Source organism: Platichthys flesus, chromosome 12 (assembly GCF_949316205.1).
Source record: "Platichthys flesus chromosome 12, fPlaFle2.1, whole genome shotgun sequence".
NCBI lineage: Eukaryota > Metazoa > Chordata > Actinopteri > Pleuronectiformes > Pleuronectidae > Platichthys > Platichthys flesus.
Window position 1 is genome coordinate 19006789 of NC_084956.1, and position 26666 is coordinate 19033454.

At 39.1% G+C, this 26666-nt stretch overlaps 1 protein-coding gene across 1 annotated transcript in view; it reads right to left on the bottom strand.

Moving 5' to 3' along the window:
• Positions 1-7109: 7109 nt before the first annotated feature.
• The window catches only part of LOC133966715 (gamma-aminobutyric acid receptor subunit pi), a 60025-nt gene continuing 40468 nt past the window's right edge, over positions 7110-26666 (bottom strand). Inside the window, exons 3-10 of the mRNA XM_062401754.1 lie at positions 25264-25376; positions 23334-23401; positions 21636-21853; positions 19118-19200; positions 14308-14445; positions 14005-14157; positions 12605-12795; positions 7110-12371 (exon numbers count right to left, since the gene is read on the bottom strand). Coding sequence (XP_062257738.1) covers positions 12006-12371; positions 12605-12795; positions 14005-14157; positions 14308-14445; positions 19118-19200; positions 21636-21853; positions 23334-23401; positions 25264-25376 — 1330 coding nt within the window. The 3' untranslated portion in view covers positions 7110-12005. The remainder of the gene's footprint in view (positions 12372-12604; positions 12796-14004; positions 14158-14307; positions 14446-19117; positions 19201-21635; positions 21854-23333; positions 23402-25263; positions 25377-26666) is intronic.

Below are 26666 nucleotides of genomic sequence, written 5' to 3' on the forward strand. Positions count from 1 at the left end.
AAAAAAAAAATTGAATACATCCCGCTAAATAGGAAGTAGGGGGAGCAGAACATGCTGAGAGAAATATATTTGTTAAGGACACAAAGCTTGAAATCAACTGGCTGCAGAATCACGGGTTAGAGCTGCCTGACAAGATCAACGTCCTGTCATACTTGCTTTTAATTTGTACTGCTTGTGTTATACAATATCAAAGGATTTATTTGGCCACCTTCAAAACTGTGGCCACAGTGCCGCCTCACAGCCTGACGGGGGCTCTGGATGCAAGTCAGTAGAGAAAAGAGATGGACAGTGAGACTGAGAGACAGACAGCCCTGTGGCGTTACCACACAAAATGCTTGTTACATAAACAAGCTCAGATGCTGCTGCCAATTTGAGCCCAATTACATGGTGCTCAATGGCCATGGGGAGGGACACAGATCTCAGGGGCAGATTAGGGATCGCTCCAGCACGGGGGCCCTCAATAGAGGCTAAATGCTGACATTCAGCTGTGATCTCGCAGATGGGAAAAGTGGGAAGCAGATAGAGGTAGGTATACGTGTGTGTGTGGTTGTGTGAGTGTGTGTGTGTGTGTGTGTGTGTGCAGTTTGTTCCTGTTTTGTCGTGTTGTGGCACATGACAATGAGCAATTTTGATAAGATTCCGCGTTGAATAAACTCATCCGATAAGACTGTTGTGGTTGATTGTTCAGAACTGAATAAGAGAGGACGGCATGATAACCACAGCAGTGACAGTGAAACTGCTTCTTCACTGGATAGTTACCTGGAGAATGTTACTCAACCTTTGTTGATAATAACTGTCTTACTCTGCAGCCACAGTATGTGGTTGTAGTACAGAGTTGGGATAAAAGTGTTACTAATATAATTTTTATATATTTTGGATATTTGTGTAAACTTTGTACTTACTGCCTTGGACTGTCACACGTAAACATACCTCAGTGTGTTAAAGGTTACCTAAAATGAAAAATGTGTATTTTTACTTTTTATTCTGGCCTATTTCCCATCCACTAACATGATGGAGACAGGATACATGAACAATACTGGAGCGAGCCACCAGGTGGAGTAAGATGCTAAGGCTAAACATTAATTCCAATTGTACAGAGGTCACTGTAGGACCGCCTGTTTTCCCCAAATGACATGTCATCACATCTTTTTTAGCTCATTAGATAATTTGCTTGGCAGAACCTCTTGCATTTTGCAGAAAAGGAACAGGTGTGATCAGTCACCTTCCTAACAACTCCATCTGTTTAGTTGAGAGAGTTGAGCATGGCAGCTCAAGAGCTGGGTATACAGACAGCCTTTCTTCCTTTAACACACACACACACACACACACACACACACACACACACACACACACAAACACACAGACACACACACACACACACACACACAAATACACACACACAAACACACAAACACACACACACTTTCCTCCTCAAGGCTTTGTACATGTGTAGCACTAATGTGATGTTTTTGTCAGGTTGATAAGAGCCAAATATTCTTTCTTGTAGTGTTTTTGCTACAAATAATTACCCGCTGCAACAGCAGCCGGGCTGGAATTGTTTTAACCCAGTGTGTGTGTCTGTGTGTGCATATTTTTGTGAGGTCATGGTTACTTCCTGACTGTCTGTCCATCAGTGTGTGGATAGATTTAATCACTGTTACAGCATCACAACTTGCAAGATGAAGTCATGAAACTTTAAACATACGCAGTTAAAATCCAAATAAAAGGCGAGGTCGAGAATTGATGTGTCTGGAGCAATGACTCTGGAAGTAAGAGGGTTGGTATAAAGGAAGGGGCCATTGCCCCTCCTCTTTATGCCCCTGGTCCATATTATTTTCATGTCGGACATGACTGTATTACTATAGACTCTAAGAGGTTAGGTTAAACTACACACCATCTTGTGATGGGATCATTCCAGCTATTAAATAATGCCTCACTACTGGGTACTTTGTCTGTAATCAGAGATATCAAGCAATAACCCTGCGTGCCACTTACAGGGTTACATAAACTGAATCGGGCTCCAGATGGATTCAGAGACAAAAATCTGAATGCCTGTCGGGTAATGCTCAATTAATTTTCACTTGGAAAGATGCGGCCAAAGCACTGTAACACACAGCTTTATATTGTGCATTGTGGGCCTGGCTAAATGCTTTGGTTCTATTGGACGTGAGAGTGTTCATCACAAGAAGTGGTTGCAGAGCAGAGCGTGTCGGTGCCTGTGTCATGTTCTTTGAAAGGGCCTTAAGTTGCCACTATCTCTAGGCTCCACAGGCTAATTCTCCCTTTTCCTCCAATCACAACCTGAGAAGCTTGCCTTGAGCCAATCACCTAACCGTCAAAGTTTGAAATGTTTTCTCATCCTCCTGTCATTCAGGTCAGACCATGTACCACCTCCAACCACCACCTCCTCCACTCTGGATACCCAGTCATCTCCTTTCATCCATTCCACCACAAGCCTTCAGGACACTTCCCATCTTTGGGCTCCATTCCTCATCGCCTCCACCAGTGTCAAGGCTCCAGGTGGAAGTCTCCTTCTATCCACAGCACCTAACTCCCAGGATTGCTTCCATGACCATGCAACAAAGTCGATTCCTCTCATTCACAATACATTTTCATTTTAATTTCTTTTCTGATTGAACTGTCTTTCAACTCGCCCACACACATTGTATCTCCAGATGTGAGAACAAAAGTCAGACTCTCGCCTGGAAACCAAACTAGCCAACTAGCTCTTGTGTCTTTACTCTCACAGTTGGGTCTGGAGCCCCCCCTTCCGATTCACACCAATTTCAATTTGGTCCCGAAACTGGTCGGAAAAAAGCTGCTGATGGGGAGAGATTGGTTGAATGCACAACTGCAAACTTTTCAGAGAACTTCTGAAAGATCTTCAGGTCGCTTGTGCAGGACAAGGAACACTGCCAAGAAGCAGTCATGGAAAAGTGGGCACTCTGTTAAACAAAGTTTGTTGAGGGGCTCGTGCTTAAAAGGTTTGATTGAAACTCACTTTGCAGGGTGATGGTCCCAGTGGTTCAAATTTGCAAATTACAAGGAAATCTGATTAACTCGGAGAGGGCCATAAGAAGTGGGTAATGTTATTTTTAGCTGGAGAGCCATAGCAGGTGCCTGGTTAGAGCAAGTCTGTTCTCTACAGTTTAACTTCTCTGTGAGTCAATCTGTTAGTGAATAATTATCCTTAGTTGTATAACTTGACATTTTCTGTGACGTTGCTCGCTCCTGTCCAGCTTTTGTTATAAATGGTCATAATACTATTTAGGTTTTTCATTCTACTATATGCATAAAAATACATTCTAAATCCTTATAGACCTATATCCTACTTATTTGTATTGCACATTTTAATAGTGAAAGACCAGAGAGCCATTCAATTTCGGACTTTCTAAGGCCTTTTATAATTATATGGAAACCTGACAACAGCAAATAAAATAATAATTGTCCCCATCATCATCACAGAGCTGATCAGTGTGCATCACTGAGTACTTTTAATATGAATGGAATTTACAGGTGTTTAGTTTTCAATAGAATTGGACTAAATGAGCCTCCACAGATTTGAATATAATAAATAACTCATTAACTGTATGTGACATCATAATTAGGTTATAAACAGTGGCTTAATGTGTATACAGGAGTTGAGTAGGTGAAATGGGAGTGAATAAGCCTTGTCATCATATTTTTTATATATTTATATATAACTTATAAGTTGTAAGTTGTAAATTGTAAGATGTATATCATTAATCATAATTAGTTTCATATACTCAGTCTGTGTGAAAAAGAGCTTCAGCTAAATTCTCTAAGCACATTGTAGGAATATCATATTCATATTACGCTCTTCCACTCTTTGCTCTCGAGCACCGTCGGTTCTTCATATTATTGATTCCAGAGGAGGTTGTAAACTTTCTGTGGAGATTCTGCTCCTTGTTGTAAATACTGCATCACATCATCTCTGCAACATTTTTTCAGCTGCAAATTCATGCTAACACATCCCAGAGGTTTTCCCCAACATTTGCTTTATGGAGCACTATCATGGTGCAGCATTTCCAACAGACATTCCATTTATGGCGCACATGCAAACACAAGAATGTCGCTGTCACCAGCAACAGATCACAAGTGACAGGTTCACATACTGAAGAGTGACAGACAAGAGAGAACGTACTGTGTTGCATGGCACTTGCGAGTATGTGCACAACTTAAGCTGAAACTATTAGGTCTGACTACCTGCATGCACAGTAACAACTTATTAGATAGTAGCGTGAGCCAGCACACGGCAAATAGCACTGCACAAAGCTAAAGAATGCAGCAAAGGAGCAAACCAACAAGTAAGGGATCTGATGATTATAGGAAGTGTAAAAAAAATGTTTTTGTTCATTATGAAACTGTGACAGGACAAATTAGAATATGGCAGGTCACCACATTCTAGATAATTGATGGGAAACGCTGGTGATAGAAATATTCATTAGAAGATGGTAATTTGTGGCCATGAAGAGATAAACATCATGAACAGTTCTAAGATAGACATTCAGAATATTTGTCTGCTTTACCTAATTGGTATTAAAGGACCTACACGAGAGCATTCCTCACATGGTTACAGCATCACCACCTCTCTGGACTGTTGAAACAAGAGGTTGGGTCAATGAAATCATGCTTTTGACAACAACCTTTGACCCTACCATCTGAAATAATATGAAATGTAATACAGAAACTGATATGAAGACTGAGCTACATTTCCAGTCTCACACTGTCTACTTTCACTGAGTCGGAAGCCTCAGATTATTGTTGTTGGCTGAGAGGGATTGGTCTTCTGCTCTTTTAGACCATCCACCTTCAGGTTGGACATGGTTGTGCATTCTGGGATGTTTTTTTCTGCTCACCACAGCAGTAGAGTGTCTCTTCTCCCCTGACCTCTCTCATCAACAAGGCGTTCCCATCTCCCGGGCAGCCGCTCAGGGTTTTTGTGTGTTGGCTCCATTCTGAGTAAAAAACCCAGAGACTGTTGTGACTGAAAATCCCAGGAGAACATCAGTTTCACATTACTGGAACCAGCCGGTCTGACACCAAAATGATACCATAGAGTACATTCAATCTTGTGAAAGAGCTCCCGCCAACTGTCTAACTTTCTATCAGAAATTTGTAATGCACTGTTTTCTTCATCAGCTCAACATTTTGTGTCAATTAGAGGCCATCTTAAATAGGGAGTGGCCACAGGTCAACAACCAATTCACATTCCTAAAAATGTCAGGTTTCATTTGCAAGTGAAACGTCAGAAATGTATTTATATGGCATTTATATTATTACCAGTAATTAAAATCTGTCAAGCACTATTATCATAATAAGTATAATCAGGCCTCATATTTATATATATATGTATATATTAAAATATAACATCAAAATCAACCAAATGTTCAACAAATCATTTAGTTTGTTATTTAAGCTTATGTAATAGTTTCAGCTTTATGATTTACTTTTCCTTCACTCGAGCTGACCTAATTTTTTTGAGTACGATTTTTTTCCCCACATGTATCTTCCAGGGACGGTGAGCTGAAGCTCTGTCGCGACAGGAACACTGCAATCATACAGCAGCTAAAATAGAAACACAAAAATATTGCAATAGGATTTTCCACACATGTTGATCACACCTCATCCTTCCCATTGCATCAACATGTGAGTGAATCTCTTTACGCTCCGCTGCACAGTGCAGCTCCTTTTCCACTGCAGTGGACTTGACGGTGAATTGTAGTTCCACACTGCCATCTTGTGGCGACACGGAGCACAGCACATGTTGTTTCCGTGTCAGGAGGAACATGCCACGGTATCACAAGGTTAAATGGCTTACTGATTTCAATTTGCAGTGTGACATGTTTACAGAATTAGCTGGCTGTGGACATGTCACAGTGCTTACTCTGCAACACTAAAAGCAGCTGTGTGGAGCTTTGATGCTTGATGTGCAGGGAGACAATAGAGACAAGTGGGCAGCATGACAAGGCCTCAAGACAAAAAGCACAGGTGGATGGCTGTATAGAACTTTTTTCAGAGTGCATCACCCACATCCCCCCAATCCACACCTACACACACACACACACACACACACACACACACACACACACAGTGCAATCAGTTCCGTCATGCTTTGGAAAGGTCTCATCAATTCTGCAACAGTAATCTCGATTCCTAAAGATATTTATCTGCTTGGCTAGATTATAACTACTCGTGGCCTCTACCTCCTGCTACTGTCCATTTGATTAGAGCACTATTGATATTCCATGGACTGTGAGGGAATATGATTGCTCACATCAATCCGCAGTCCTGTGAGACTTTCCTTTCCTCACTCATGCTGACATCCAGTTCTCTTGAATTTGACATTCTGAGATCTGTCTCGATGCTGCGATGACTTTCTCCTCTGCGCCTCCTTTGAACCAGATTCAGACTCGACTTCCTGAGGGGCGAGCAACAGGCTCCGCAATATGACTCACCTCATTAGGCGGCTGATCTTTGCAACCACAGCCTGCAGGTAGTCACACTAAAGACAAGCCGTCATTAAACTGGGATTTCTGTCGAGTCATGTGCAAAGGAATGTGTGTTGAGGAGATATTGGCTTTACACATATAGTTGAGAAAACTGCCATTTTAAAGCTGCGTCACAGGTCCCATCACGTTTTAGCTACTAGCTCACTTATTAGCTTTTAGCTCACTTTTTAGTGTTTAGCTAACATATTATCTACTAGCTCACTTCTTAGCTGTTTTGCAAATTAGCATTTGTCCTCACAACTCACCCAGTGCTTTACAGCAGTGTTTAACAAAAATACGTGCTGGATCAAATTGTCTTGCAGGCATAAACGGCACCGATTTAATATGATTTAAACTTATGACAATTTTATCAATTTTCTATGTATATTTTTTAATATATATTACTTACTTATATATAATATTGGTTTTATGATTCCAAATATAGATTTTTGAATGAGTTACGAAATGTCAGCGTTGTTTGACAAGGATAACTTTATCTCAAAATGCATAAATTATCATTTTTTTGTGAAATCCTTTTTTAATGGACAGCAATGGCTAAATACATAAGAGTTTCATACAGTATTGCATATGTTGATTCACGTTACAACACGTACTGTTACAGACTGTGAATGTAGGTTTTACATCACTGTTTTCTCATATTCTACTGTACATAGGCCTACTGGTTTTCAGCAACATTAGAGTAGTCCATGAAGGTAGTTGACCAATTTGCCCTCGGATTTAATAATATTATCTTTTATTTACAAATCAAACAGTACATGCACACAAAGCAAATAAAATATGTATTATGTAATCTTCCAAAAAATAGCAAACCATTATTTATTTAGGGTTAGGGTCTTCATTTATAAGAACTAATATTGTGTTGTTTGAAATTGAAGGATGATGCGGTCTATGTTTTTCCCTCAGCAGAAACCAGAACATGTTGAAAGCTGTGATATGCCCCAATACTTCTGTAGCACAACACATTAGTGCAGACATTTTCCAAGTGTAAAGATCATAGCACAATCAGATAGAGACAAAGTGATATTGATTGTATTTTGTGTGACATTGGTCTAAAGTAGTGAAGCTTTCACAGGGATGCATGGCTCACATTATTTTCGAAAATTGCCTTTACATTTACATTTTGTGCATTTTTAGTATGTTGTGAGTACGAAAAGGTCACTGCCAAGTAGCTCAGCCTGGGGTCTGAGTAAATACGTTTCAATTATTGTGGTGCTGTGGTAAGGGAAGTGGTTAAGAAGCCGTAGATTTAGGGATCCAAACCTTATCAATACAAAACATGTGAACTAAAACTGAAATGTCAGCACAGCACCATACATAGTGAGACACTATAATCAAACCATTAAAGCCTGTACATTAAGTGTTTGTGGCATAGTTTTTTTAGGAAGGTCAAAGAAGGAGGGCAATAAGAGAATCTTTACAATAAGAGTCTTTACAATAAGAGAATTACACGTGTATGTCACATTCGTTCTTGTTAGGATCTTATTTATCATATCGTTATATTATATTATCCAAGCTGAGTTAGTAAATTATACACAATTGGTGCTCATTAAAATATCGTTTGATTAATACAATGTACACAGTCTGTATATCAACAGGATATGTAAACTTTATTCAGTATCAACACTTAATATCAGTCAGACTGACTAAAAACACAAAATACAAATAGATAGGCCTTCTTCAGAGCTGGAATCAGTTGCAATGGTTACATTTTTTTCCAACCAACCCAATAAATAGATTTATTTAAAATGTAATAATTTGGGGTTATTTTTTTTTTTTCACTTGAGATCAAGGTTATGCATCTTTGACAGAAATTACAGAATATTACATTTTAACCATAAACATTCTGGTATACATACTTGAGTGTGTGTGTATGCGCACGTGCGTGCTATAAGAAGACCTCAGATAAATTCCTGACACAACATTCTACTGACTCAGAGTTAATTTTGCTGCAGGGAATTAAGACTCACATTCTCCATCCTCCCAACATGACACTGCTGCCCTAACATCTGCCAAACGCACATACATGCACACACGTGTATGTCTGCACGCTAGCTAGTCTGTCTGCTGCACCTGCAATTCAACATTTGTACATTTGCCAAATTTTCCTTCTGCTTTGCTGAATTATGATCACCAGTAAATTCAATGTATAAAGTGTGGACAACACACACGTTAAACTTCTTTTATTGCTACCATTCATATTCATACACCGGATAAACATGCATAGTGTTACTATTTATTTACAACAGTTTAAGCAAACCGATGCCTATTTTAACATGGTATTACAGTATATAAATACATTTCACATAAAGATGAAGTCCAAGGAACTGTGAGGTCGGTAGCCATTATCACCTTGAGGCATTACTTCACACGTCTCACAACAGGAAAAGAAAAGGACAGTCCATCATTTTCTGCTATTATCTGTTTGCCCAAAGTTGCTGTAAAGTTGCTTGATATATGTCCAGGCAATGTTGCCCATAATGTTTCCAATGTATAGCTTTATTTCTGTAATGTTCGCACCTACCTTGGGTTATCAATGGTCATCCAAAATGCTGCCCACTCAGACCAAAGCAGCCCTTATAATGCAGTTGTGACTCTGGAGCCGTAGGGGGAATTGGCATTTTGGGCCTTTTGAATGGATCATCTCCATCACAAAAACGTTCTATTTGCATTCAGACTGAGAGGAAGCTGTGGTGGTTTCTCTCTTGTGGTTCTTTGGCTCCATAACGGCATTCGTGTCTTGTACAATTTACTGAGAAGATTAACTATCAAAACTACAATGGTGGTACAATATTATATAAAACCTGACAGTTTGTGTTTTATCACATTTGCCTTTACAGCTGGTCAGTGCTCACCGACATCCACAGAGCAGACACAGCTCAGTCAGTGGCAAATGAATAACTGTCATGAACACTCATCCTTTCAAAGAATAAAGTTCAAATAACTGAAAATGAGAACAGACGTTCCAACGTCCTGCACTCTTGGACCCAGATGAGACCCCAAAGTAGCATCACTATCAATCAAAGTTTTTTTATCCTTTTCTATAGCCTCAGCTAAGCATTTTATGATTTTCCGCTATCATGTTGAACCAAATGAAAATCAAAGCTGAAGAAACTAAAGTTACACTCAATAATCATGCAGGAAGAACAGAAACAAAAGGAAATCCTGATATATCTGCAGGCAAAGAGAAAAGTCCAAAAAAGTTTGGTAAATGATGGCATATTTAAAAACAGATTAAAATATTAAAATCAATGCAGCTAAATTATGAATTGAAACATTTTAAAAGGCAGTGGAGCATAAATAGATACCAGCTTGCATCATTATCAAAATTGTTGAAAGTGGAACATTTGCTTTAGGCCTAAACAGAGTGGTCAGTTCAGTTCAGGATCCATTTAAATGAGGGAGACTATGTAACAGAACTATTGAATACAGCAATAATTAAACATGCATCTCTGTTGTTCAACTCAACCCTGTTTTTCCATCTGAAAATGTATTGTCATCTTCATGTGCTCGTTGACTGCATGCTATTACAGAATTTTCAATTATGATATTACCATTTGGTAATGCAATCAAAATGTCATTGTTAAAGAACTGAAGTGAAACCATGAGGATTGCTGAAATTAAACTGGAATCTTTGGTTCTTAGGCTCACGTCACTGGCAACAAACCTACTCAATCACCTGAATGTCAAAAAATGTATTTATATAAGCTTTGTCCTCCACTGAATGTGGTAGGTAGTTTGTGATGGACACTTGCCAAGAGCTTCACCCTAATGTTGTGTTTACAGGACAATATATTGTAGGCCTGCACCCTCTGGCCTGCACTTTGACTCACTATCAGAAAGAGACAAGACGGGCCAGATGGGGCTAGCTAATTAGCATGCTAACTTCAGTAGAAACAACTATTACAAGGCAGAGAAACTGAAAAAAAAAACAAGAAGTAAAATTGGTATTGCTTTTCACTGTTGGAGACAACACTTGGCAAGTAAAGGAATGAATTTGAACTTGCAACGTCATATTGGTAAATAAACAGTTGTTATAATAATGCTACGTAGTAATTGAAAAAAACATGTATCCCTTTCAAAATTAGGTTATGTGCTTAAAAGCAGCCAATTAAGGAACTCCCGTAACACAATTGGCCAAACAATGGTGTAACTTGATCATGAACGCACTCACTCACAGACATTCACATCCAAATACTGAGGGAACGAGTGATATGCCACCTCAGTTGTAGCGTATCCAGACATTTTACCATTTTGATAATGCACAGATGATGACACACTGTTGAAATATTTTGGCCATTTCATTCATATTCAAATCACTCTACAATGTCTAACACATCTAGGTCTGGCTACTGATTTATGTGTTGCAAAAGCACAGTGAGAAACACGACTTGCACCTCAAAAGGAAGAAAGATCATACACATACATATATTTCACTATAATATGGTACCCGTCCATCCAGGTGTATCTTTTGTGCATCTATTGCACCTGCCTAGCTGCCGTGGACCCTCAAAGTCTAGTTTAAGAATCACTTTTTCCTTGTTGGTGCTCGAGCTAATGAGAGCTAGTTGTTCAATGTCTGGCACCGGTGATAACTCAAATCTCTTTATGTCACTGAAATAGAGCCGTGGTTTCGTTAGTAAACATCCTGAAGAAGCGCACTGGAAATTGTTGGACAGCAATTATTTGCAATGATTTATGGGATTCTTAGTTTATTGACGCCTAAAATAATTATGTACAGTCGTTTTTTAGTTTACCAAAACATTTTTTGCGCCGATTTAAATGTTTTATGCTCATTTTATGCTCATTTATCTGGTAGTGGTTCCAGGCTTAGAACTCAAATGGAAATGGAAAAACAAGTGGAAAATGTCCACAATATTAATCATGTTGGCAAAGTTTCTAGAATACAAGGAAATGGGTCAAAGGCCACCACCTTTATAATAACCATATTTTTTACATCACTTCCCCAACCCATTATTTTTCCTTTTCCATTTTGAATGCTGTATCTGGTGGCAGAAATGAAAAATAAACTGTAAAAAATGAGGCAGGCATTTGCTCGCACACTAGAATGCTAGCAGCTTTGGTGAAAGAGCTTTGAATAACTGCTCCATTCTCTCTTGCCCAGATGGTAACAACCTGCACAATAAATGTACCATTGCAGGAGAGATGCAGACTGGCCATGCTTTTTTTGGTCACTGATGATCTTTCATCTCAAGGTTTGTATCAGAATTGATGAAATCTTGCCAGTCAATGCCAGATAGGTCCGCTGTTGTTAATAAATCAAGGTGTATGAAATGAAACCAATAGTTATTTGAGTATCTTATAATAAAAATGGAGCTTTAATCTACTTTGCTCATGAATCCAAACGGAAATAATACACACTCATCTTAATGAAACAAGAGTAAACAACACTTCTTGTCTACATACGCTCTCTGTCTGACGCTCTATTGGACACATGCCGTACTCAAGCAACTGCTAGAAGTACAGATAATATGTCCAGTAGAGCAGATTGACCATGACGAAAGACAGGGGGAAGGTGACTCTTGAGTAGTTGTCTATGTGGTGTGGGTTCTCTATATGACAGCAGTTTATGGAGCCGAGCACTTTACGAACGGTGGCCAGAGCAGTGAGGCACCAGTTGCCGGGCTTCGGTGGCGACGCCTCAGGCATTGGCTCGCTGCCCGAAGGGCTGGAGGGTCTGACAGTGAGCTCTGTGGAGTTAGGGGCTGTGGAGGGAGTCGCGGCAGGCTCCTTACGTTTTTTGGCTCTGCTGGCATGCGTGGAGATGGTGGTGATGATGCCGTTCATGTCATCGTCAAAGTCATGCATTTGGTGGCGGTACTGTTGGAGAGTTGGGAAAAGTAGAATTAGTTTTAAGTGGAAACAAAGACATGATGCTTATAAAAGCTTGAAGCACTTTTCAACTTACCCCAAAATGCTCATGATGATGATGATGATGATGGTAGTGATGACAATGACAATGACCACCGTCTTGAAGACAATGACTGTGACCACAACGACAGCAATGACCACAAACATGACCAACAAAGACAGTACTTTCAGGAGGCTCTCACCATGAGCATGTGTGCATCCATGTGTGAGAGGGTGCAGAAGTGGGCAACGGCGTACTCAATGAGCGCGCCAAAGATAAAGCTGAAGCAGATTCCCAAGTAAACATCGATGGCCTTGATAAAGCAGTTGGCATTGGGCAGTGACGTCCGGGCTCCCATCATCAGAGTGGTCATGGTCAGCACTGTGGTCACTCCTGGAATACAATACACACAGATACTTTGTTAACTACAGGTTATCTGTTCAACCACTGAATCTTCTGGACAACTGCCTAGAATCCTTTTTTATAAGAGCTATTGCAGTTTCCCTTTTCAATGTTTTGTCCGGAGATTTGCATAAAGAGAGAAGTTACAAATGTTGCATTCCTCCTACCTTATTTATCTACAATAATGATTCCATAGTAGAAGTTGAATCTTTACTTTATCAGAGGTCAGTTCACCAACTGACACAATCTTCACATCCAAGGTCGGAGCTTTTCAAATAAAAGTTCTGCAATTCAAATGCAGCAACAAAACAAATGTTGTGCTTTTACTTTGAAGACAACTTGCAAAAGAGGATGTGATTCTCTGAATGTTGTTGCCGTGAAGGAGATCAGCCCCCATGACACAAGATGACTGCAAATGTGTGTGCTAGTCCAATATGGTTAAATAAAAATATTAAAATTATCAATGATCATTAATCTAGTGGGCCAGTTTTTGCTGCCAACCACTGCTGTATTTTTCCGAAGACAAAGAAGAAGAAAGGTCCAACTTGCTCAGCACACTGACTATTCTTCAACAATACACTTGCCAAATGTGAAGCCAATAAAATGAACGATTCTTGACATGTGTTCTACAGTCAGACGGACAGCCTGAGACCTCGTGAAATAGTGCAATGATTGTTGTGAGTCAGGAAGACAGATGTACTTGAAATACATTCTGCTTTATGCATGTATGCCTAACAGGAAGCACACAGTTGACTGCACAATGTAAGGTGGTGTCATCCTGGCTTTTCCTTACAACTAGAGACACTCAGCACTGTGGTGCACATCCTGTTCATAACCAGTCTGGACTGGTTTCCTGTTGGTGACCTTAGGGTGCAGTCCCTGTATGATTTGTTAATTCCTGTAGTTTGGATGTTCTGATGAGGTAACTCCAGTTTCACAGATGCTCTCTTCAAACCTCAGCGCTATAATCAGTTCCAACTCATATTTATGCTCGGAGCTGATAACACCTCTTCTATCTATGCAATAGTAAACAAATTCTGAAAAAGTGTACATGTTTATCTCATAAAAACAGTGCAGCACATCTGCAGTGACATGCAGTATTTGCTGTAGATAAGCTTCGCTGCAATGCGAAGGTAAATTATATTTAGTCAGAAAGGTACATTTTAGCATTCGAGTGAAAAAATGTATGTTGCCCCTTACCGATACAAACTCTTGCTGGAACGGAGGACAGAGAGATCCAAAAGGAAACCCAAGAGAGGACCACCAGCAGGCTGGAGGGGACGTAGGTCTCCAGGATGAAGTACAGAATGCTCCTCTTCAGCTCAAAGTGGAAAACCAACTTGGGGTACTGGCCTTTGAGAAGAAGAAGAACAATAGAAAGTGGAATGAATGAGAAGTTCTTCCCACAGGGGGCTAAATATTTTGACAATACCACATCGGAGTTAAATCTTAAGTACAGGCGTGGGATTGAAATCATGCAGAGATTTAGAATGTCTTTGTTACCGGTTTCATAGATGGCTTCTGAGACAGATGTGTAGTAATCCTCCACTGTGTACTGAGCCAGCTGCAGGGTATCCAAACCACTGACGGACGCATTTCCTCTGGTCCAGTAGAACTCAACATCATTAATATTATAACCCCCTATAATAAAAAAAGAAAAAAAAGAAACTTAATGTCTTTGTAAGATCATGGCACTTTTCAATATTCGCATTAGTGGGAGAGAATTATCACACAATTCTTTAATTCATTTCATCTCGATGCAGATTTTTAATCTGTCAGTCATTAACTGTCTTGGCTTTCAGCTGTTTTGGTTTTAAAGCCGATAACTTGATTGTTTCAGTTCACAGTCACTGTCCTCATTAACACGTTTTATCCCTGCAGCAGTTGTTTAAAAAAAGAAGACAAACCCACTCCATGAACCTGCACAGAACCTCACAGAAAACACTCAAAGTATAGGTGATGAAGATGGTGGAGCAAAAAGACAATTTCACCCATTAGTCAGAACGCACAGGGTGGGAGGCTCACATGCTAATAGAAGGGCCCTCTGGGGACAAATTAAGTTGATTTGAAATTGAAATGAACGGAATAATGTTGTAATACTGTGATCCAGGTTTTGAGTCAGAAAATGTCACTGTCTCCTGACTGTTCATCATCTGAAAAGATAATGAGACAGTACCAATTATTCATGTTTAAATGACATATATGCAACTAAAGAGCCACATACAGTATGTCCAATAGGATTGCATCAGGCCATAGCTTAAATTTAGACGCCCAGAAAAACACTCCACATAAACTATTTGTGAACACTAAAACCATTGAACTATTAGATGAAATATATATATATCAGTATTATACAGTGGATACAATTCATATATTTTGTGACCAACACACAGTGAAATGAACCCTTGTACTAGTGTAAATTTCATATTAACAGCACATTATAAATTACCTTGAAAGTACCATATTTTATTAAATATATTATGTTTACAAAAAAATAAGTTTAACTACAAGAGTTTTATTTTATTTTTCTAAACAAACCCTGAAGTAGCAATGGTGCGAGCAGCTGGGAATGTTAATTGCCAAAGCACACTTGCTATGTGCGAGTGTGATTCCCTCATGGTTGGGTTGTTTGGGATTGCAGCCCGTGGTGGGTGGTAAATTCCCTCTAATGCTAAACATCAGCACAAGGTAGATATTTGGCAAGAACCAAAGGGAATGGGATAAAAAGAAACTGCTTTGAGGAGCTAGATGAAGACATCGTATTTCTACCGAGCAGCAAATGGGTATGTGTGCACACAGTGTGGTGCTCATGCTACAGGATATCTGCCATTAAAGAAAAAAGACATGAATTCGGTTAAGTATGTAACTTTAGAGTACAGTGTTTGTGTATAGTTGCAGTCACAGTGGATTTCCCTATTTCCCCATTATTCACGTAACACAGTTTGATAGAGAGATCCAACAGGAGCTGCTAATGGAAATGCATTTGTTGTGTTAATTCAATTCTTGCACGCGGGTAGCAAAGGAAAAAAACACAAAGAGCTTAACTCTTCCCTCACAGAAGAATAGACCTCGTCATGTATGCACCAGGCCCCCGAGAGCGTACAAGTATAAACCAACTGAAACAAAAAATAAGATTGCATGCAACACAAACACAGTCAAATATGCAACAGCTCAGTTTTGTAGTGCTTTGATAAGAATAATGTAGCTATAATAGTATCAATAAATAAGAGATAATATGGTTATTATTATTTAATTATAAAATATGTTAAGGAGGAAAAGACGTGATTAGCAAGGCTTAACATCTTTGGTGTATTCTCCTAATTTATCTGCAGAGGGAGCAAGAGATTAGGAAAAGTAAGAGGAAGTTCTGTTGGTTTAGGACATATTGCACCTCTTTAATCTGTTGTAATCTACACACTCATTAATTAGCCATCACACTCCCTATTTGAGCCCACACGGAGTCATGTATTATTGACCAGGATGAGGCATGGAGGATGCTGGGAGTGAGTGCCTCTAATGAAGGGCAGTGGTGAGTTTGATGCTGAGAGGTCCTCTAAATTCACTCTTTTCCCTCATTCACTGCGATGCTCTTATTTGAACTCATAATTTTTCCTGACCTTAAGCCCTGACATTATATTTACAAACTAGAGATAAAAACGTGTAGTGACATGAAGGGAAATAGCATGGAAAGAGCTCCATGGGGGTATTATCAATCTTCCAGTGCCCTGTGGACCCTTGTAAACAAGTACGCTCACGAGGAAAAGTTAAAACAGGGCCTTTCAAAGTTTAATTAAAGCTAAAAATAATTAAATTCATCGTTATCTCTCTTTTTCTTAATAAATATTTGGACCACAATCCTGATCATTATGGGAGAATATTAACACAATATGCATTATGACTGTTTATTCAGCTGCAATAGTGTTACTCATATGCGATATTAAAATGTTTCTTAATATTATGTTCAATACCATGTGAAGCGTTAATTACTACTATTATCCATTCTACTTAATGTTTAGTATTATTTTCCCTGTCTTACCTAACATGTTCATTTCTATTGTTAATTTCTATTAGGCACTGATTCTGCATTTATAGCATTTACATGTTATATTTCCATTTTCCCTTACACGTTTAATCTTTATTTAATTTTCATCTATATATTTTTAGACTTTAAACGCCATTGTTTTATTCTACTGTAATCTATTGTGTATTGTGTTGCTGTAATCCTGGAGCAAGCTGGTCAGAGAATTTGCTTCGGGATTAACTAAGTCTATCCTATTATGTTGTATTGTACAGTATTGAATTGTATCTTATTTATGCCCGCTCTGCCACACAACAACACTGTCTTTAAACCACGCTCCTGTGTAGAGGATCCACTTTGGCACAGCATTATAAAAAGCAAATCCTAGAATAAACATCTTCATGAAAAGACAGCGCAAGAGGGAGTCAGAGATTGAGTGAGAGGAGGAACAGAGAAAACAGGAGAGGTAGAGCAGCAGGATGACTGAATCAACAGAGAAAAGGGATCCATCATCTTCTTAGTTACCTAACTATAACCTTCAGATGTCTTTTTGTCTGCTGCAGTTAAATGTTTTGTTTGGCACCAGGGTCCTGGAAGGCTGCTGGCAGGGATGAGACAGAGCTCATCCTGACTAGCTGCCATTTACTAACATGGAGCAAAAACGCGAGTGGGAGAGCAAAGATGGCACATGAGTGAGATAGGCTGAGGGTGAGGGGACTTTCTCTTCCTTCCATCACTTTAACAGCCAGAAAAATCCATCTTGTCATGTTATTCATTCTTAATGATTTGCTTTAATTATAAACATACTGTCACCACGTTTCGCTTGAAACCACTGAAGATCAGTCCAAGTTAGTTAAATTGACACATATTTCAAGAAGTCTCATTTATAACAGGAGAAGGATTTTTAAAGCTACTGGCAGATGTTGGCATTCTTAGGATGTATTAAGAGGAGTTCAAAGGATTTGTTTGGTGTGCTTGATATTGGGGAAAGGCTGACGCTATAACATGGTGCCTAAGGGCCTGACCCTCTGGATTAGTTAACACGAGGACTTGAAAAACAGTGTTTTGACATCACCTCTCCAAACAAACTTTTACCCAATTATTATAATTTTTTTGCTATTACTTTGTTTCTTTTATTCCTTTATCTTGCCTCTACTTTTAAATGCTGTAAAATTTATGGATTATTTTATCTGTCCTTTCATTTTGTATTACAGAATTGTCTGTTTTTGATTTTAAATAACATTGTATTCATTTGCTTTTGTCTTTGATGTTTTGTATTCTTGTGTATATTTGTTGTTTGTGTGGCACTTTGTAACGTCTGTTTTGAAAGAAGCTATATGAATAAAGTTTTAATTGTTTATTAATAATGTAATTTATTTTGGGAAAGCGGCTGCTATAATGAGCACCTTCGGATAAATCAAGGACAAACTGAATAAATAACATTTCGGGAAATAGTTGGAAGAGATCAGTGCTAATCTCATGCCTGAGCGTTCAGAATCCTCGGCATGAAGAAAATACAGCATTTTTCATCATTCGTACCTAATGATAACAACAACAAGTTTGTTTAATGTATTCAAGAAGAAAAATGTTATGACAAATTGCAATTGCAAAGAAAATCTTGTCATTTTATGATGACATCGTTTCATATTGTTATTGTATAGATTAAACAAGCAGGATACAATGTGGTAAAGCTGTTAGGCTTTAAGGTGGTAGGAGTTGGATGATTCCGATTTGGAGTAAGCTATGCTAGCTGTTCACCTCTGCAACATTATTCTAAGCTAAGCGGTAACCTTCCCCATCAGCAAGAGGTCTAGAATTCTTCCTAAACTGTTAAACTGTCCATTTCAGGGGTTGATCATTTTGAAAGGTTACTGCACAGTACAGCTACATCTTTGTGTCCATGAAAACAGTCATTTAGTAAAGAGAAATTACGATGTAAAATACTTCAACATGACCTGAACTGCCTTTGCAATTTCTGTCTGCTGTGTGACATAAGCCTGCAGTCTCGCACACCATCACACGCTAGCACACGCACGCACACACACACCAGGCTCAGACACAGAAATCAATGGACAAAAGCGCGCACACACACACACACTCACACTCACACACACACACACACACACACATACGCACACGCACACACACACACAGTTTAGAAGATGAGAGAAAGTGATGTGTTTGATCCTTTGGTTTGATCAGATTCATTTGAAAATACGCCCACCCACTGACTCTCTTCCACAGCGTCAAGCTGCTGTCTTCTGATATTCTTTATTAAGTGTGAGGTGTCCTTACAGCTCTCCAGTTGTAACGTGCAGGTCTGCTTGTCCATCGGATACTTGGTCAGATCCATGTTGCATGCAACAGTGGTCGTAATCCTAGAACAAGAGAACATAATCAGGAACGAGGAAACCAACAGGGAATGTTATTATAGCATATGATTATTTCACAGTGGTTTCAATTTACGCACTATTCATCCAAACAAACGATGACAGATTTATGAATTATTTCCATCTATCTGGGCGTCGTTTTGCTGTTCTAAGGCTTGATGGCTTGGTTTAAATTATGCATCTAAGTCACATTGGGATCACTTGTAATGGAGAAAGTCTCTATAGTGCTGCCACATTAAGCCTCCTCCTGCATAATGTTTAGGTCTTAAGTGGATCAAAATGTTAAACATAATACAATGTTATTTCCTTAGAAAGAAGATTAATTGTGATGCCTAATCGTTTTTTGTGAGTTTAGTTTGCAAATTATTTCTATTAAAAGAGAGCAGCAGAAGTCTTCTTAATGATCGCAGAGGCATTTTCTATTTACTTGATATGTTTTGGAAATGCCTGATGACGAGTTTATACAAGATACAAGGCCCTGTCAAATATATATGATTTCTGGTCTATTTAAAGGCCATCAATAAAAAAAACATAGATAACAAGCAAGATATATTTATGTAACAAAATGTATGAGAAAAAGTGTAGATTAATGTTGTTGTATATGTGTTTTTTATCAGGCTATCACACAAAGTTGTATATACTTACTTTTACTGTCAATGAACTTTGTTTACTTGTTACAAACAATTTTTAGTCTGGGATTTTTAACAAAGTTTTATTATTAGTTGTTTTCACAGCATGTGGATATTCATATGTCATTTAGAGATACTGATTCTGCACACATCTCAATTTCTATGCACCAACTTGACTTGAAAATGGAGGACCTGTAGAAACGTTCACCATGGCAATCTATCCTGACTGCTACAGCAATTTAACACAAGCCTTTGTCTGTGAAATTTGGATGACTGGTTTCATTTTCATTTTTAAATTACATTTCAGCTGTAGCCTCTTCAACCATAAAAGTAACATACAGTAATTCATTTGCAATCTCCTCTCTTAACTGCCCAACAATTGGCTCCAATCACCTCAGTGCTTTCCCATGTTCCCCCAGGGCACAGCACTGAAACATTTACCACAGCTGTCCCTTCACTCCAACACCTCACATTTCTCACTTCACTGTCGCTTTTCACAGGCTCAAGTCCCCAAGGTGCCGGTCTTATTTTTACTGTTTTACACTCACTATTCATGCTCTCGAACTGTAAAGTGCAACCATCCTCCTTATTTCCTCTGTCGTGCCCAGAAACAGTACAGTTCAGTGTATGGGGGCTTCAAATTTACCCCACACACAAACACAAACACACACTTGTACTTCTTTCTTGGTGAGGACACTAATTGGCATAATGCAACACTAAGTCCCTCACCCTCATCTTAACCATCACAACTCTGCCTGATCGTAACAATTACAGCAAGCCTTAACCTTTAAACATCCCTTCAAAAATGTGAGGACCAGCCAAAATCTCCTCATTCTGTATGGTCTATGCTCAAAAAGGGTCCTCAGAAAGATATAAGTACAAATGTACACAAATTATCCTTCAAAGCCCCTGTTAATCAATAACCGGAGTCACAGTATATCCAATAATGTCGGGCACTTAATAAAAAAATAAATCACAATTCACAGATGAGCCCTCTCACATGTGAGACCCCCTCTGAGCAGTACAGTGCTTTCCTGACAATTATTATTGTACAGAGACATGATTAACTGTAAGGCCAAGCTGAACTGGGCCCGGATACCGTACTCAATTTTCTATAACATGACACCTATGTACTGCACATTGTCCCCCATGATAGTTACAGGTTTCCCATTAGAACAGTGAGGATCTCTCCCATGTGACACTTTTTCCATTTCATTGTGCAACCAGGGCATGTACACAGTAACTATGACTGTTCAGCATGAAAGAAGTTCAGCACCAGTGAGTTACAGGGTTGAGTGGGGGAAGGGAACTCATCATGGACAGCTCTTATACAATCCATATTTGAGATGAGGTTAAAGAATGTGGCATAAAAACATGTAAATCCCATCATGACAGGCTTTAGATAGATTATCAAATTGCTGGATCATCTATAGCCGTTCTCTCGCTAACCTTTCTTGGCCTATCCGTTAATGTATGTTTCATCTGACAAGAGCTTGTCACATGTCAAACCCTTGCACACAGACCAATATCTGTAGGAGGGATCCTGCAGTTTCAGGGAATTTTGCTAGACCACAGCTCCTTGTATTGACAGATGACATTCCGCTGTGCTCATACAATCCAATAGTCAAGCATATGAAATTCACACAATTCCCTGTTTTGCAATCACATTATCTCAAACTCAACCCACGCTGCCTCCCTCAGCCATTTCTTCTCCATTCCCTTGCCTACTTTTTCGTCTGTCGGAGAAGAAAAAAGAGAAACACAACAACAACCAATAAACATTGACCGTCCTACCTTAGAGCATACAGAACGGTTCCATTGGGGAAGATGCGGATCAGTCTGTTCTCGACGGTGATGTCATGTAGGAAGGACTTTTTGGAGTCCACGATAAAGGTGTCGGGGACCCAGAGGAGCTCCACGAGCCGCCCGTCCAGGCTGAGGCTCTTGTTGCCCTCGAATATCAAACGCTCATCTGTCCAGCGCTGGCGGAGGAAGATGGTGGCGGTGTAGTCCTGCAGGAGTCAGGCGCAAAGGTCACAGTAGAGCTACTATACAGCTTTAACAAGCATGTCAATAATATGCTGATAGGCACTTGAGATTATAGCAAACAAAGCTTCTTCTTTCACAGATATATTTCATTAGTCAGCTGTCGGGTTCTTTTTGTGCTGATAGGTATTGATGGAGTCAGGTCCGTCAGCCCCTCTGTGCCTAAAGCAAAAATAATCTTCAGCCTTGTAAAGTCAGCAAGTCTGTTCTGGTTCTAAGGACACTGAACATATTTATTTTGTAATTCACTCCGTTAACATCACGTCTGTCAACCTAATCACTTTCTACAATTGTCTGGTACTAAGCTGTGAGTGGGATTTTCTAACCAAACATATTTAGCAACACAGGAAATATCCCTGCCAGCAGAGGAAAGCCATAGACCACTGTTTGAGTGAGGTTACATGAGAGCTGACTGGTGACTATCAACATCAATAGTCCAGTTTCTAAGGAGCAAAATGTGCTGCTACGTGCGGTTGTAATCTCTGCTTCAATTTAACTGTAAAGAGTTCCAATCTCAGAAGCCTGTGTGCCAAGTATTTTCTGAAGTCGTTTTCAGAAATGAACTCTAGAGATTATCTGTCGAATTGGAGCCAGACTTTCTCCGGAGTTTACCTTTCACAAATAAAAATCTCATTTAATCACTGTGACAAGCGTTTCAGAAAAAATTGCTTTTCACACCATCAAAACAAACATGTTTGTCTGAGTGAGAGTAACCACTAATGTTTTGTTAAGGCAGAGGAATTGGGACAGAAACAAAAAATGTTGTAATAGCTTTGAGGTTAGACCTTTAGAATTTGAGAACCCAGTAAATCACCTTTCAGTCATGTTAACGATGAAAGTGGAAATATCACAAATTATTATCTGTCAATATGTACAGCAATCAGACAAAACCACAACTGAAAGAGATGTCAGAGGTTTTCATGTAAGATGATTGCAATTTAATTATACAACAGTAATATTAATAAAATGGTAATTAAACAGACGGAAAGAAGTCGGACAATATCCTTGAAAAACTATTTAAACATTGAATGAACCTGAACGTTTACCCGGAATGACTCTGTAGCACTTGACACTAATCACTTGTTGATTAATGATTGATAAGTGCCAAGAACTCTACTAATCATGTAATGATTGATTAAGTTGAATGAGATAAAGTACTTCAAGGCAACAAGATGCCATAAACAGAGAAATTAAGAATATCGATGAGTTTATTAAAGCTAAATATATATTATGATTTATTTTTCACACTATTTTGTTGCAATTTAATTTCAGCAGTGTATACATTAGAGGGTCATTATTTTTTGATTACCGAGTAATTATTCATTACATCAGACATGATTCTAATGAATGGATTTTCTAAATGGTTATTTAACAGCAAACGCTGACTACAACATTAATAGTTTTCAAGACACAATGAGGCCTAAGGTGGCTGAAGGTAAGTCTTACCATATTGATCTCAGAGATCGTATCAATGCTTGCGATATCCAAGCTCATGCCCACTGTTACTGGACCATCTAGAAACAAAGAAGAAACCAGTGATTAACAGCTGTATGTGACATTTACTCTTTAGACATAACTCCATGCACACACTTCGAGTTTTCAAATGTTCAAATGCAAACTGTATACGACTGCGTTTTAAGTGACATAACAGAGTACAGTATATTGAGAAGGCATGGGCTACAGTACTGAAAGGTTATTGAAGGATAGGATATTTAAAATGCTAAAGACCCCCACACAGCTGCAGTCTGTCAAGTGTGAACCTCCTTGAGGGAATTAGTTCTGCCTGATTCACCATCAAAGAGGAGTAACTTCTGCGCTCTCCTGTGTTTCATCTCCCCGTTCTCATTCTCTTGCACTTATTCCATCTTCATTTCTGTGCGAGAGAGAGAGTAATGAGCCTGCTGTCATATCGCAGATACTGTACACGTCTGGTTTCCTACTGCAGTCATGTGGAGTATACGTTTGCAGACGTTTGTGTGTTTTCCTTTAAACGTACAATAAGTAACTTGGGCCAATGCGGGTCCTCAATCAAAACAATAACAAAAGACTTATTTTGATGACATTGTGAAGCAGTCTGGACAGACCTAGGCTAGATGTGTCCCTTCACTTTCCAGTCTTTGAAGAAAAAAAAAAAGAAAATGTTAAAATCCATCCAGATGGATTTTGCATAGGGAAAAATGCATTAATATGGAAAAAAAAGCAGATAAGTTAAATTACATATTTTCAATAATTGCATGTATTCATGACAGTACAGTAAATAGGAAGCTGACATTTGCAAGACTAGAAACAGCCTGTATACTGGACAGGGTTAAACTTGCTGTTTCCCTCTAGTTTCCAGACTTAATGCTAAAATAACTGTCTGCTGGCTGTAGCTCACAGCCGTTCACAAGTCGTACCTTTCCATTTAACTCTCCGCAAAACAAAGCAAATACGTGCATTACCCGATCTGTAGGGTTACTTGAACTTTAGAGATAATTATTAAGTTTGGAGTCAGGGGCCATGCTGCGTAACAAGGTCTCGTCAGACTGAGAAGACCTCCTGGCTGTGCCGGAGGATGTCTGGCAGAAGGATGACATTGACAATGAAACTCTGCGTATTGCACAAAAATGTTGAGAATTGTTTTACCTAAAATATATGTGAGTCTTAAAGATTCACAAAAATGATGGTGTCTCAAATTTTAGATGAGTCCAGTACTTAAGGGCTGGAGATTTAATCAAAAAAGTGTTCACAGATAGTAATGTAAATACACATGTCTGGGTATGTGAATATGTGTGTTTGTATCACTACACGCGCTGTGTTGCTTGGCAGAAGAACTAGTGATAACTCTGAATAGCTCTTGTCTTGTTAATGTCTGGGCTGTTATAACAGAGCAAACAAACCATAATCACATTGTGATGGATTTCCACAGCCTGGAAAAACAACAGTAGCAAGGGATTTAACGGGGATGATATAACATTGCTCCTCTGAGACAGACTTTATTCCCAGGTGAATTAGTCAGCTGGTGAAAGATAGAATTTATATTAAAACAAATATTAGTAGATATTTTTCAATATAATTGGATTATAATTTGAACATATAATTTCAATTAAAATGGATTGTAGTATTTGAGATAAGTATGTATATTTATTTAGTGGCCTTAAATCAATGTGGATCCTTTTTTTCCCTTCTGCATTCACAGATATTACAAAAGATAAATTTGACTTCTTCTCATCTTTAATACATGTGCAGTAAATTCAAATGTATGAATGTCAGCCTATATTACTCAGCAGGGACATGCAAGCACAAAATTGTAATATGAACTTCTTCTCTGTCAAATCCATATTTCCCCAGAGTGTTCTGTCATTTCCATTGCTGGATGTGTCTGCTGTTTCCTTACTGTCAAAGAAAGGCCTGAGGTACTTGTTGTATCCTTTCATCAGCTTATGAATGGTAGGAGGCAGAATCTCTCCTTCCTTCACTTCTGCGTTGATCAATGAGCTCTCTAACAACCTGAGAACAAAGACAGAGGGAGAAAGAGCGAGAGAAGAGCTGGATGAGAATTGTTTTTCTCCGGCTGTGCATTTACCTGGTGAATTCCTCCTCGAAACCACCTTCAAATTCACAGACTCAGCAGGAATTCATCTTTACAGCATATCTGTAAAACCTCACTGAGCCAAAGAAAAGGGAGAGGATCAAAACGGCAACTTGGTACCGAAGAGTGGGAAGAGAAAAGAAAAATGAATAATTTGCATTTTCTCTTAATTATCTGATTACCTTGAATTGGATGCTGAGAATTTTATACCATCCAACTCTGTTTCGCCATTAACGTGCACCTTTGAAACTACCGCCTGCTTTCATGACACTTTTCCCCTCATACTTTCTGAATGCTATCCTTAAAGGCAAGCTGAAGTGTGGGAAGATGATTATATTGCTGGCAATTGCAGCAGGGGGAAAGGAATACTCATTTTGCCTTCCCCAGTGGTAAGTGTGTTTGTGTATAAATCAGGCACTAAATACAGAACGCCTGCTCTGCAGAGAGAAAGCCCCCGAGGCACGTGCTATGATGTAAGAGGGGCTGAAGCAAGACAGATCAAGCCATGTGCAGAAGCAGAAAACATTCATCTCCATACACTGGCAGGATTTCAGACTCCCCTCTGTCACTTGTACGCTGCTCTAGTCAAACGTATCACAAAGAGAGGAGAATAACAAAACGAGATCGGCTGCTTTTATTATCCCACACCCTCATCAAATATCTATATCGTTTATTGTCGGGGCAAAGCCGGTTCCAAACATCAGTATGTTATTGCAATTTAATTTTGAGTTCTTGCCAGTATTCATGCCAGTGTCTTCCATAAACCCTGTAGCTCTGTCAAAATGATACATGCTGCACTCGAGCAGGAAAAACAACATCCTCTTTCTGTTGTGTGTCATAGAGCAGTTTCTCCTTATGCTCTGGAGTGATCCACAGGAGTTTTGTTGTGTCTGAACCTGTTGGACACGGTTTCTTCTTGGTGATGATACCGTGGCCCACAGAGCTCAATGCACTCCAACTTATTAGCAGCATGCAAAAACAAGCAAATTCCCCAAAACGTCTTAGTCAAATTAACAACCAATGTGCTGCACACATTTGCAGACACTTTTTCTCTGTACCCTGGAAAGACTTCCTTGGTCTGAGCGATTTACAGTATGCTTGTTTGTTAGTTTATGTTGTATTTGCAGTGTCTTATTTGGTTTTGTTATGGGAATTGGAGAATATTATTTGGTTGTGTTTGCATTGGGTTATTTGGTTATGCAGTGGGT